Genomic DNA, 14,068 nt, shown 5'->3' with positions numbered 1-14,068 from the left:
TGTGAATTTATGCCAACTTTACCCTCTTTATTTCTTGCTGAGTGGCTGGGGGAAGGCTGTAAACTCCCTTTCTTAACCTATTGCCACTTTCATTAGAGCCTCCTGAAAGAACAAATTCTTTTTATCTTTCCCATAGAACTGCAAGTGCTTATCTGGAACAATGAGTTATAGAATTTAATTATCACTGCCAGGAAGAAAAGGTTCTTTGTGTTATCTGCCATAGTTGGGGCAATTGAGTTTAGGGTTTTTGTTGGGTCTTTTTTTGTGAGGGGAGGAGAAAAGCGTAATTCTCTTCCAACAACAGGCTTTGATTAGAAGTGCAAGATTTCCAGTGCATAACTGGGAAATGATGCACTGCAGGTGGGATTTTTGCTCTGGCAATGAGGCAGCCATTAGACTGGTGGTTTAATGGAAGGAGCAGGGTACCTTGGAAACACTGAAGTGGAAATGAAGAATTTGGCAATTGTCTAATTGATAGGCCACAGCAGCTGCATTTTTACTTTAATAAAATAAGAAAATATAGACGCTTTAAATTTAACTTAGGGTTTGGGGTTTTTTTTCCCCAAAACCCTCTGAACTTTTATAATGCTTCCCTTCATGGTACAAACATGTTCTCTTGTTCCAGGTTTTCTGTTCTTTGCAAAATCATTATGCTTTATATTCTGAAGTGTGAGTTGTAAAGGGGATGTACTGATCTAATCAGATGTCAGCATTTTACTTGCTTGAAAACTATTTTACCCTCTGGAGTCTTGGCATCTTTGGTTCTTAATGCCACATTTCTCAATCAGTGAGAAGAATGAAGGAGCAGCGGTCCTGTGTGGAAAAAACCAGTCCTATCCTATCAGAAAAATCCTTTTCTTTATATTTAGGGAAGGTTTGGGTGGTCAGTACAGTGGTTTGAGGACAGAGAGCAGCACTGGGCAGTACAGACTGAAGACAAAAAAGCTGTTGACAGCCTGGTGGTGAATGTAATGGATTCCTCACAGTTTGGAGATATTTTTAATTAGTGATGAAAAAGAAAGTGTCATTCAAATTACAGAGGAAAGAGTTGCTTATCTCTTCATTGCCATCTCTTCAAAGAAGCATCTCACATGATGTTTTCTATTTTGGAGGTTAAAGACTTTAGTACAAAAAATAAACATGCAGTCTGCTCTCCCATGTCTTGAATTTGGTGTTACTGTTTCCCGCCTTTCTCCTGCCTGTCCCTGTTCATGAACTCTCCATGTAAAGTTGGGACTAGCTCTGTGGTAGTTAAAAAAAAGACATTATCCTGTGCTCATGTTTTTGTCCATTATATTAGAGCTACTTTGTGTTTCAGTGCCCATGTGAATCAGGTCACTGGCACATGCTGAAATCAACTCTGCTGGGGTTTTGATGGTTTGTCCTGTGAGATTTTGACATTCCAGTGCTGCTGTTCCCAGTCCAGGTTGTCTTCACTCATTACATAGATGAAGTGGATTATAAGGCTTTGCTGATAGAGAAAGAAACAGTATGATGCTGCTTGAAAATGGGATGCTGCCTAGGCCAGGGTTGGAAACTAGTTTCCAAAGTCTACAAAGCATCTTTATTTCATGACTGTTTTGCTGGTGTGTTGTCCTGGGCTACACTGCCCTAGTATGAGCAAGTGCCACCATGACTATGTAGAGTTTATATACCAAAGTATGTAAACCACCAGTGTCTGTTTGCTGCACTCCCCCTCCGGTTAACTGACATTCAGCTTGGGCCAGCAAACCCTCAGAGCCTTCAGAACAGCCACTTGAATTCCAGGAAACCTTGTCACAGTGGCAGTGTGAATTCTGGGAGATGGACCTTACAGTACTACCCCGGGATCCCTGAATTTTTTTCTTTTGTGTTTTTTGAAAATTTTTTTCCAGACGTCATGTCACAGCTTTCATTCAGCTGAATGTCTGGAACGTGTTCCCTTCCAGGCTGTCAGGGCTGCTGTTTAATCATGAAGATAAATCACAATTGTGCAGTATTATGTCTCCCCACCTTTCCTGCTCCCTGCAAAACTCCAGGAATGAGGGTGGGCTGTTTGTGGGTATAAGACAGCAGAAAGAAGTAGCATGACAGCATCTTTTGAATATGAAATCTGTTACTCATTCAGGAAATTCCAGAGATTGGATAAAGGTTAGAATTCTGAAGATTAAAGTGCAAAAGTTTGATAAAGTCCAGTTAAGCTCCTTGTGCAACGTTCACTGGGCTGCTTGATCCAGAATATCTGCAGATATTCAGGGCCTGGCCTGTATACAGTGATGCAGTAAAGAAAAGTTCAATGTGAAGATGGGGGAGAAGACCAGAAATTTGAGTGTGCAGTGCTTGATATATTTAAGAGTAGCACAAGACCTCAGGCAGTCCTTCCATGGTTCTGTGGCAAATTCAGGTGAAAGGGCAAGAGATTGGTGTCAGAGAAAATAATAAGAAGCAGAGCAGACTTAGCAGTAGTAAAAGACCATGTAATTGTCTTTCTCCAAAGAGGCAGCGGGAAGTTCTCATGTCAAACAGCAGGAGATCTATTGCTAAGCAAGGAAATAGGATGTATGCAGAGCATCCTACAGTAGGGCATCAAAATCCTCCATCTTCCAGTGCTTCTCCTGGGACTAACACTGACAGATACGCAAGATGAGATTACTGCTTCAGTCAGGGCTTTCATTAGTTTTGGCAGCAAGAAAATAATTTTGTTTTTCTTTAAAACTCAGGCAGTTCCATTGCTGCCTGGCCCTACTGAGGTGGCTGTTTGTGTGAGACAGGAGAATGCTGCTCCAGTTTGGGATTTTCAGCTACAAAGTGCCCTGAGTTTGCGATGAGTGGGTGTTTGTATTTTAACGAAGTTAACCTCCCTGCACCTGGTCTTGTCAGCGGTAATGGACTTGCCTGGTGCCCTCTTCAACTCAATTCACTGTGTTCATCAGAGGACAGAAGATCAGATTAACACTTTCTCACTCTGTCTGCAAGCCCAATCTTTCAATTTGGTTTCTAGCTGGATGTTTCTGCACTACATCAACATATGGAGTTGTTTTGGTCTCTGCTTTGCAAGTACAAATCTAAGACTTGGTTGTCTGGCAGAGATGTAATTTTGCTGCAAAGACTGCAGGAGCTTGTCTCTGTGCAGCTTAGATTGATAACCTCTAGAAGCAACTTCTGAAGTTGCTGCTGTTTACATTTTTTTCTACTGAGATGGTGTAGGATAAAAACCTCGGCATATTTCTTCTGAATAACTGATAGTTCAAAGAGGCAGCCACAGAAAGAAAAGTTTCTGTGTGCACTGCTTTATATGCAGTGTCCTCGTGAGCATTGTCTTGGGGATCATCTGTATGCTGTGTTTTAGAACTGCATATGGCAAAGGTTTGCCTTTTTCTCCCCCTCTCTTTGCCTTCTGCATTGTACTTCTGTTTAACCTGTATCCTGGTAAAATGAGTGTGGAAGGGCTATATTCACTGATGATATTTGGGTACTGTAGAGCAGTTTGGTCCTTACACTGCACATCTGTTTCACTGAGTAAGCTGAGCTCGCAGTAAGGGAGGGAGGTGTGTTCCAGGGGAGAAAACTGGCAGCACTGTGGCCTGGACTGTGCTGTGCAGCCCCTTCACAGCAGCTGTTTGAGATGCATTGCTCAGGTGTCTCTGGAGTACCCAGGAGTGCATTCATTAACTTCCTCCATTTTTGATTCCTTACAGGGGGCCATAACGTAACTATCTCACTGCAGTCGAGGACAGGACATACTCACATGCCTTCTGTGGTGGGGGTTCTGGTCTTCACCCAGTTTTGGTTCTGGTTTCCCCTGTCACACTTCTTGTCACTGGCTTTCACCCCAACATGTGTCATTGGCCTTAACAAGGATCTTAAGGTACGTAACGAGCAGTGATAGCTGCTTGGAAGGCTTGAGTGGTCTGCAAGGCTTGTGCATGGATTTATTGGTTTTCTTTGCCTGTTTCCAGCTTGTTTGTGCCAAAAAAGTTTCTAACTGGGAGAAATCTGAAAAGCAGGCTTAAATTGCAGAGCTGGTGGTGGAGATAGGGACAAGAAAAATGTGGAAAGCAGACTTGGAACACTTTACTTCAAAATAGCTTAAAAAGAAAGGAACTTTATTGAGTACATGTGGGGAGAGACCGCCCCATTATCACTCTTGAAGGTCAGGGTTATTTTTTAAAAAAGCGTGTTGCCCCCCTGGCCTCCCAAATAAATGATGTGATGTTCTCCCCTAGGAAAGCTAGCAGTGGGAAAAGAGGATTTGTTTGGATTCCTTGGGGAGTAAACATTAAACCGAGCAGTCAGTACTGCGCTTTACTTATGCATCTGTTCTTCCAGCCGATCAGCTGTGGTATGGCCCCTGTAAGCTGTGTACCATGCTGGGTCTCCTGTGCTGGAGAACTGAGGTCATAACTTCCACAAAAAGCTTCTGGATGTGGCACTGCAGGGGTGTGCAGATCCCTCCCATCATTGCCTTATTCTGGGATGCACAGAGCATGCATAGGGCTGGCTGCTCCCAGAGTCCCTCTTGGCCTCAGCCAGCTGGCTGGATTGCAGCCCCTGGACCAAAGCCTTAGGGCTCTAAGTTGCTTTTCTTCACCTGTCTCGGACTGAGCATCAAGTCCATGTACACACAGCACAGAATTCTCACTCTGTTTGAAGACAGAGGTTTGCATTAATTTTTTTTCCCCTCTGCCCTGAAAACTTTACGGGGGTTGCATTGCTGCTTGTCTCTGTGCCTTCCCAGTGGTGATTGGCTCAGCACCTTTTTGCCTGCTTGGCTGTACTGCCATTTTGACTCCCTCTCCTCATCCCTTAGTTCCCAGGCAGCATACCAAAGCTAGCAAGGAGCTGGCTGTATGTTATGGGCTGCACCACACCCACCTTGCTTCCTCAGAACAGTCCTGGTTCTATTGTTGCTCCATGATATGTCATGAGAGACGAGAGTTGAGATACTGCAGAAATTAAATCAATTTAAGAATTTGGATTGGCTGTCAAAAGATGCTTTCTGCCCTTGCTTCAGTAGCCAAGAGTAAGAATATGTGACACTGGTAGCTCACCCCTAAATGTGCTTTGGCAAGAGGGGAATGTCAGGCAGTGCTTGGTTTGCCCTTGCGTGCACTGACAGAGCAGATCTTCACTTAAATCTTAAACCAATTTTGTGTTAATACACACAGACCCAGCAACAACATCAAAACCACAAAACCTTCGAAACAATGAAAACAAAGCATGGTGTGAATAGCATGGAGGGTATGGAGAGGGCTAGGAGAGCTTGCCAGAGTCGAATTATAGAATAATTAAATAACATTGTTCTAGTTGAACTGTTGCCACTGATAACAGTTTCTCAGCTTCCGGAGGGGGAAAAGGGGAAGCTTGTATTCTTTAGAGAATCTGTGTTTGTCTCTGCTGGAAGGAAAATGAAGCTAAAGTAATTATTCTGCTGTGGATTTTTTTCCCTGTCTTCCTTGCTTCTAACATGTTTTTAAACTCTTTGTCTTAGATGCCAAAAGTCCAGTACAAGTCCAACTGTAAGCCGTCCACATTTGCCTACCCCCCACCTCTTGAGGTACCAAAGGAAAAGGAGAAAGAAAAGGTATTTGGGCTGGCTTTCTGTGTTGTAAAGACTAACCCCTTCTCCCTCCTAGTATAAACATTGACTTTGGTGGTACTAACAGGGCAAAGGAAAAATTGGCAGGCGCTGTAGTCTCTGAAGGAGAATTCTAGGTAATTTTTCCTGCTGTGCCTGGGACTGTTGCTGATTGTGGCATACAAATGCTGTGCTACTAAATTGCTGGAACCTCCCTTTTCTGAAGTGGTCAAGCCAGAAGCATTGACTAAAAAAACTGCTTTCCATGCCCTACTGGCTTGTACGTGTGTGTCAGTGTTGTGCAGCATCTGGCACAGCAGGGCCCTTGTCTGTGACTTGGGCTCCAAAGTGCTGCTGCAGTACAGCTGTTGAGAATATTGGGTGGGACACTTCTCAAATAGTCTGTTATCAAAGGGTGGTGGGCCCATGTGCTAGAATAATAGCTGTCAGGTCCATGGACTGCAAAAAGGTTAAGTGTGGAACTGAGAATATCGAGGAAGAGATGAAACCTGTGGGATGACAAGCGGGACAATAGTGGAAGCAATTTGTGTGCTGGTGCAGGATGGTAAAAGCTGTTGAACAAACCATGGCAGCAGACAGAGCAACCCTTAGGGAGCAATGGCAGCAGTGGAGACCTCAGGCACATCATGCTGATGAATGACACGGTGTGAAAACTGTAAAACATTTTAGCAGAATTGAATGCTGGGCAGGACAGAATTCCAAGCCACCAAAGAACCCAGAAACTAAGTCTGTTGAAAGGCAAAGCTCACTGGTCACAGCTGCTTTCTTGCCTTTCTCTTTTGGCTCTTCCCTGGTCAAAAGGTAACATGTGCCAAGAGCCCACATTTAGCCTCGCTAGCAACATGACAAACACTGTTGCTCCTTGTCCCTCTCAGAAAGTTACTGCCATTTGTTCCCTGGCCTGGGGAGCTGAAGCTCAGTGTACAGTGCTGTGGTCACACTGAATGCCTCCTCTGTTGCCATATCCAGGTTTCCACTGCTGTGCTGTCCATCACTGCAAAAGCCAAGAAGAAGGAAAAGGAAAAGGAGAAAGAGAAGAAGGAAGAGGAAAAGATGGAAGTGGTGGGTGGAAACATTGAAACTTAAATGTCTTCTTCCCCCCCATAAACGTGGAAGGTGTGTCAGGAAAGCTGGCACCCCATCACCTGTGCTAGTTCTGAGCAAAGCACTGACACACATTGCAGTGTTCTGCAGACACTGGTCAGCACCTTTACTCTGTGTATGTGTGTGTGTGCACTGTTAAAAGCAAGAGGTGCTATTGCTTGTGAATCCATTACTTCTGAGAAATAAATCTTCCTCAGTATTAAGTAACTGACTTCCTTAAAGGCAGAAGCTTGTTTTGACGAATTTATGTGCCTTTAACAGCATGAACCTTATGAGTATTATTTCATTGCTTACTGTTTCTAGACCCAGGGAAATTTTATCTCTTATCTGTATACTTTTCTTATTAATGTAGAATAGTCTTAGTAATTTCATGCCCTTGGTAGCTCTGACCTTTTAAAAAGAGGTCAGTGTTGCAACAGTTGCTTTGTGGTGTCTAATTCAGTTGAGAACACTGAAGAGTTTAAGCTTTCTGGGTTTCTACATGCTTAACCTCTTATTCTGAAATGTTCAGCAGTCTCTTATGTGCTTTGCCCATCTATCAAAATGCCAAACATTTATCCACACACAGCTCAGAACCAGCTGAGGTTTGAGTACAGGATCCATATGTTGCTCAGTAGTTATGGTGATTCCTTTAGTCCTCTGATGATTTCTTTCAGCTCATAGACCTGACACTGGAACTTGTCATTCTCATCTGTGAGTAATGTGTCATCCTGGAGCAAGATGAATAATGGACAAATGAATGCATGGTGGTTGCTGTAGTTTGGAAAACATATGGCAGCTAAAATTCTTGCTGTACTGACAAAAGACCCTTTCTTTTGTGTTCTGGTAACAGATGCAAATATTCCAGGAACAACTATAAGTTGAAAATGCATTATAGACTCATAGAATTGTTTAGGTTGGAAAGACTTCTAAGATCATTGAGTCTAACTGTTACCCCAGCAATGCCAAGCTCACCACTAAACCATGTCCCCAAGTGCCACATCTGCATCTTTTAAATACCTCCAGGGATGGTGACTCCAGCACTCCACCAGGCAGCCTGTTCAAGTGCTTGACAACCTTTTTGGTGAAGAAGTTTTTTCTAATATCCAATCCAGCCCTCCCCTGGCACAACTTAAGGCCATTTCCTCTTGTCCAGATCTTTCTGCAGAGCCCTCCTACCCTCCAGCACATGAACACGCCCACTTAACTTGGTGTTGCCTGCAAACTTGTTGGGGATGCACTTGATCCCCTCATCCAGATAATAGATAAAGATATTAAACAGGACTGGCCCCAGTACTGAGCCCTGAAGAACACCACTGTGACCAGCTGACAACTGGGTGTAGCTCCATTCCCCAGCACTCTCTGGGCCCAGCCATGCAACCAGTTTTCTACCCAGTGAACATTGGACCTGGCCAAGCCATGAGCAGACAGTTTTTCATGGAGAATGCTGTGGGAAACCTTTACTAAAGCTGACAAGCTCAGTACAAATCTTTCTGATTCCACTTTAACATTTGTGTGAGAAAAGCAGCGTGGTCATAAAATTTTTGGCCTCTTTAGCTTAAGAAAACCCACTCATGTGGCATAAGAACAAAGGTGTATGTATAAAATAACCTTCCTAGACCTACATAAATGTGGCCATGTTGTAGGCACCAAACCCTATTCAGTTGGCCCAGAAAAATAATCATCTAATGCGTGCAAGGTAGAATCTCTGGGCTTTTTGCTCTTTTTTAAGTTTCCTTGTCACCAAACATTATCTTTTCTTTGAATTATTCTTAGAATTCTATGTACTAAGTAAAACTTGCTGAACAAATGCATGTTTCTTCTAAAATTTCTACAACCTACAGTTAAGTGCAGGTGTGAAGAGGAAGTAATATATTAGAAGGGATTCACATATTGTGTCTGTGTACGTGTCCAGATGTGTGAAAAATTTTCTTGGCTGAATCAAGCAGAAAAACAAGGATAGTAAAAAGGGAGCTTGCTGCCACCTGCTGTGTTTGAATGTTTTGCCATTGTCCTAATGTTTTAGAGGTGTCATTGCTTTCCTGTTTTTCTCTTATACCTGTTACATGACTAGTAATCCATAGCTTCCAGGGGATCTGCACAGCAACGAGCAGCCACTGTGCCCAAGAAAGTCCTGTCTGCTATTACAGGGCGTGCCATGCATTCAGTGATGTTCCTGATCATTCCTTATTGGTTGTTCCCATCTTTTCTGTGGTCTTTTTTGTTTGCAACTCAGATGTTCCTGAGCAAGAGGGAAAACATGACCCACGTTCTTAAGTATGTAAAGGATGCTGGTTTTTTTCCTTCTGAGCTTTTGCCTCTAGCTGCTGAGTCATTGGTAAAGGAGGGCTGCACTGCAGTTCCCTAGGGAGTCACTGAGGTCAAGTCATTTTGGGTGAGCTGCTATGAAATGTAAGTGACAGCTCTATAGCTGGGAAAATACAAGGGTAGCTTTGGCAATTTTTATGTGCTCAGTAATGATATGAAGGACTCTTCAGTTGTGTCAGAAAGTGGTGAGTGAATTTACAGAAAAAGTCTGAGAAAAGGAAGGCAGTGGTAAACAGTTCCTCTGCCAACCTCTCACTGACCTTGCTTTTGTCTGCAGTTGGGAGTGAAGCATTGCCTTGTTGAGAGCACTTAGACCCACTCTGGCATTGCCTGTGCCAGCATATAATAAGTGTTAGTATGTTCCTCAGCAGAAGAATGGTTTCTCACCACACTTTGGAATAGCTGCCTGGTTGTTCCTTACCCTCCTGAGCTATGAAAGGGTTAGAGGTTACTGCCAAAATCATGCTGATGTTCTCCTCCCCTTCCCCAGGATGAGACTGAAAAGAAGGATGAAAAAGAAAAGAAAAAAGAGCCTGAACCCAACTTTCAGCTTTTGGACAACCCAGCCAGAGTCATGCCTGCTCAGCTCAAAGTTCTCACTATGACAGAGAGCTGCCGGTATCAACCTTTCAAACCAGTAAGTGTCACCTTCCCAGTCCGTGTGCTTGACAGAGCACTCCCAGTGCTGGGCTTGTGCATGAGGACCCAGAGGTTCTCTGTGTACAGGAGAACACCACTCACAGCTGGTTAGCACTGGAATGTGTTGCAGAGATTTGCAGCTTTGCTGTTGTCATTTGCTTTTTAATGTCCCTCTCTCCAAATGATCACGTGCAGTTCTAGCTGGGGGAAAGCCAGAGCTGCTGCAAACCTTTTCACCATGCTAGTGCTGCTTTATTTTTCTTTCATCTTGTCAAATGCTGCAACGTGGAAACCAGTCAACATGGAAACTTTGTGTATTAATGACATTGCTGGAAACATAAAGACTGAGCCATGATCTTTACAACTAGATTGAGAAGTTGTACAGGTTCCTTATCAAAACAGTGAAATATATTAGGACTTGTACTGGAGCTTTATTATCCTGCAGTGTGATTTATACCTAAATGGAGGGTTGTTTTCATTGAACAGATTTCCTATTCAGTTACATCTGGCCTTAGAGAAGTGCCTTCAGCTCATGTTAACATAGAGAAGAGAGAGCATGTAAGATGGAAAATGAAAAAGGTCTTTTAGCCCTAAGCCCAAGGGGTAACTAACTTTTCTGTGAGATGCTCAGATACATTGCAAAGCTGATAAGCTCGCTCATGAACTCTAAATCTCCTCAGTCAAATTCTTCTGCCCTTTATTTTTGTTCAAGAAATAACACCCACCCTTGACTTAGCCCTTTTGCAGGATTATGCATGGGGAAATGGTGTTCTGAAGAAGTAATATTTTTTCCCAGGAAAACAGTGATATTTTTAATAAATTGATTTCCTGGAATTCCATCAGCACATTGGAATTCTCTGTGCGCCATCCCCTTCCGAAATGTCTCCTTTAGGAAAGCTGTGGAGGGGTTTTTTAGTCTCTACCCTTTAAAATGTGGAGGTGACCCAATTGCTGTTTGGATTGGAAGGATCTGCTGTGCATTCCAGTAAGTGTCCACTCACTGAAATGTGGACATACACAGTTGTTGGCTTCAGTTTCAAAAGAAGCAGAGTCCTCAGTGGGGGGGTGCAGTTTCCTGCCTTAAAGTCCCATAAACAGGTTTTGAAGAGAACAGAACAGTGCAGTTTTTGCTGGGATTAGGGTGTGTAACCAAGGAGGCTCTTGGAATGGAGCTGTTCTGGACCTTTGCTCTGCTTTGGGGAATGCCAGAGTAAAAGGCCTCTTTGAAATGCTGTTTATGGCCTGTGTGGCCAAAGCCCTGATCCCAGCCAGGCGTGACACAGCACTGCCTTTTCGCACCTTGTGTTCCAGTCCTGGAGGCACACAGATTTGCTTCAGCCTGCCAAGGTGTTTGGTTGTGATCTTTGTAATTAATTCCTCTTTGGTTTTGCAAGGTTCTGCTAATAGGATTCCTCGTTTGGTGGAAGCTGGTGATCAGATTAGTCTCTGTTTCACAGAGCCTCCTGGGAGGCAGGCACACAGAGGCTTCACTAAGCTCTGTTAACCTGAAAAGAGGAGCCTTTTAAAGCAATTGCAGTTCAATTAGTTTTCATGTGGAAAGCCCCAGACTGGGACTGGGGTAAAGGTGTGAATCCAGGTGCCACTTTCTATCAAACCAAGACCTAGATGGTGGAAGGTAGCCTGGATAGACTCTCTCTGTTCCATCTCCTTATCAGGCAGAGATCCAGGTGTCAGATGCTTCACTCTCTGAAACTCATTCCTGCTGAGGCATCTCATATGGCCTAGGATAGACTCTGTGGCCAGAAACACTCCACCATGAAGCAGAAACAAGCAGCTCTAAATGCTCATTGCACTTGTCTTGCAGCTTTCCATTGGAGGTATCATAATTCTGAAGGACACCAGTGAGGATATGGAGGAGCTGGTTGAACCTGTGGCAGCTCATGGTCCGAAGATCGAGGAAGAGGAGCAGGAACCTGAACCACCAGAGCCCTTTGAGTACATTGATGATTAAGACATGAGGTACAGTGTAGTGCGCAGTCACCTTTATTAATCCCAAGGAAGAAAAAGCCTCTTTGGATCAACTGAAGCAGTTATCAGCACCCAGCACTCTTGTTTTAGCTCTTTGACAGCTTCTGTGTCAGATTCTGAAACACTCTCTGTCCCAGTCCCAAGAGTATGGCAGCAATTAAAGAGAAGTCCACAAGTCCACTCTTCTGGGTCAGGCCTGACCCAGTTGTACTGGATATGGTCTCTAATCTGGCAGGCTTGGCTACTCTTGAGTGGAGTCTGGCTGGGCAGACTTAGAGCAGCTCATGGAGTCACAGGCAACAGCTGAGCTGGGACTAGTCAGGTCCTGAAAGATGGCCCTAGAGAAGCAAGTAGATTATGTAACAAAGCTGTCATCTACTTGACCTCAGGATTGGTCAAAAGAGAACTACTGCTCTGCTTTCTGGGGTTGTCTTGTCTTCCCAGCAGTTCTTAGCAGAATTTGAAGACACTCCAGTCATGGGCTCCGTGGTGCTGTCTGAGCCCAACATAACAATACTGATAGATCTGCTCCAGGCAATGAGTTCTCAGGTTCCTTGGTTAAAGTGCCTGAACTGATGTACAAGTTTCTCACTGAGAGGCTTTATTTCCAAATATGGGCTGGCATGTCCAAGGGCTCCCACGAGCAAAGATTATCCACTTGAATTGGTGGAAGGGCAGGAAAACAAACTGCTTGCTAAAAACTATAAATGTCACATCAGTGACAGGCTTGGATGAGTGTGTGGAGCCAACCACAAGAAGCCTTAGTTAAATACATTTAATTTTCTGGTTTATCTCTCTCCCTCCTCCAGGGTCATGTCCTCTAAAGAAGACACTATACTTGATATCAGAAAGACAGACATGAAGACCTTCCTATCAAGATCTGCTGTTCAGTGCATGCAACCCCAATCTGTGCTGAGCTAAAGCTGATAGTCCGTGTTTTATGGCTGAAGAACAGATATATGCTATTTAGTGTACTCTTTCACAAAACCTTGTTTTCAAATAAATATATTAAAAACTCTTGACAGAAAACTTGCTACTTAAAAAAAAAAAAAAAGGAAAAAAAAAAGGAAGCCAACTGGCCCTTCACCTGTTGGGCTGTAACACTTCAAAGGGTATGAGAACACCACACAAGAGATTGCAGTCCTGGTCTGCTCTCAGCCAGACACTGGACAAAGCTCCATTGTTCTCCCCACTCCCCATTCCTCCTGGAATGAGATTTTTACTGTATGTGTGTGGGGACTATTTTGCTCCACGTGAACATACCACAATCTCATGTGCATTGGTAATAATGGAAGACAAATCTTGCATATAGGGCCTGGGAGGTTTTCCAGCAGATGGTTTATTTTGGTGAATGTTACTATAGCAATAGGACAGTCTGCCTTGGTTCTCTGCAAACCTAAGGAATAGAGCAGAGGTATGGGACTGAAAGCCAATTTTGAGTCCTAGGCTGCAGCCAGAAGTCCCTCTAGTTGAAATGTCTCTGTAAGGGGGTGGTCATAGCTTGTAGTTCTCAGAGTGATCCAGATCTGTTTTCCCATGGAGCAGAGCCAAGAATGAACCTGAAATGGCTACAGACAGTGTTCCTGTCAGTAAAACTGGAAACAAAGAGGGAATTGCTGCTCCAATTCCACGGTATTTCAAAGCAAGACCTGCTGTTGTGGTGCAAGAAACAGAAGCTGGACAAATGTACATCATCCAGCTCTTCTGGTGCTGTAATCCCTTCCCTTTGAATGGACACCTGTATCCCTTACATGTTCTGCTGATGCCAACCAGTGTGGTGCTTTTCAGGTAATTTGTTAGTAATGCCTCATGTCATAAAATACTGTAGAGAGGGAAGGACACTGGGAGGAGAAAAAACTCCGGTCATTCAGCAACCTGCCAGATTGGCCAGATACTGCTGGGAGATTTTTAGAGTCCAAGTAGAAATGCTGGGAATAGCCAGCTCAGAAAGACCTAAAGTCCTGTACTGGTGCCTTGGCTAAGCTGTGAACAGTCTTCTGCTTTTCACAGGACTTTTTCCCGAGTTTTTCTTATTGTAACAGATGTTTCAAGGTAACCAATATATTCCTGGCACTTGCTACAGATTGTCAGTGTGTCTGTGGAAATCTGTAAGTGCAGAGCAGTTCCCACTGAGCCATGTACTGCCTGGGGCACCATGGAGGACTCTTGATTCTTGTGCTAAATGATTCTCTTGTGCCTGTAAAATCCCTCCTGCCACTGGCACCGATGTGTCCCTGGAGCTCCCTTGGCACAAGCAAATGTAAAAACCTCAGATAGCCCCAAACTGATTGCTGAGCTGCTGCTCTGGGGCCACGTGGTGAGGTTAAACACAGACAGATTTTTAGAGGAGATTTTAGTGAGTGTGGAAGAAAAAGGCCATGTTGTCGAGGCTGTGGACTGCAGAGCACCCAGGTCCTTCCCAGCTTCCCCCACAGCGAGCAGCCCCTCACC

The 14,068-nt window shown here is 44.0% G+C and overlaps 1 protein-coding gene across 1 annotated transcript in view; it reads left to right on the top strand.

Moving 5' to 3' along the window:
• Positions 1–12,646, top strand: part of PSMD1 (proteasome 26S subunit, non-ATPase 1) — a 69,539-nt gene extending 56,893 nt beyond the window's left edge. Inside the window, exons 19-24 of the mRNA XM_029960761.1 lie at positions 3,678–3,847; positions 5,471–5,563; positions 6,548–6,640; positions 9,480–9,626; positions 11,454–11,608; positions 12,427–12,646. Of these exons, the coding sequence (XP_029816621.1) occupies positions 3,678–3,847; positions 5,471–5,563; positions 6,548–6,640; positions 9,480–9,626; positions 11,454–11,600 (650 nt within the window). The 3' untranslated portion in view covers positions 11,601–11,608; positions 12,427–12,646. The remainder of the gene's footprint in view (positions 1–3,677; positions 3,848–5,470; positions 5,564–6,547; positions 6,641–9,479; positions 9,627–11,453; positions 11,609–12,426) is intronic.
• The last annotated feature ends 1,422 nt before the right edge of the window (positions 12,647–14,068 follow it).

This window comes from Manacus vitellinus, unplaced genomic scaffold (genome assembly GCF_001715985.3).
Source record: "Manacus vitellinus isolate BGI_N305 unplaced genomic scaffold, ASM171598v3 scaffold_29_pilon, whole genome shotgun sequence".
Lineage (NCBI taxonomy): Eukaryota > Metazoa > Chordata > Aves > Passeriformes > Pipridae > Manacus > Manacus vitellinus.
The sequence above is the reverse complement of the archived record's forward strand: the minus strand, read 5'-3'. Positions and strand labels throughout refer to the sequence as shown.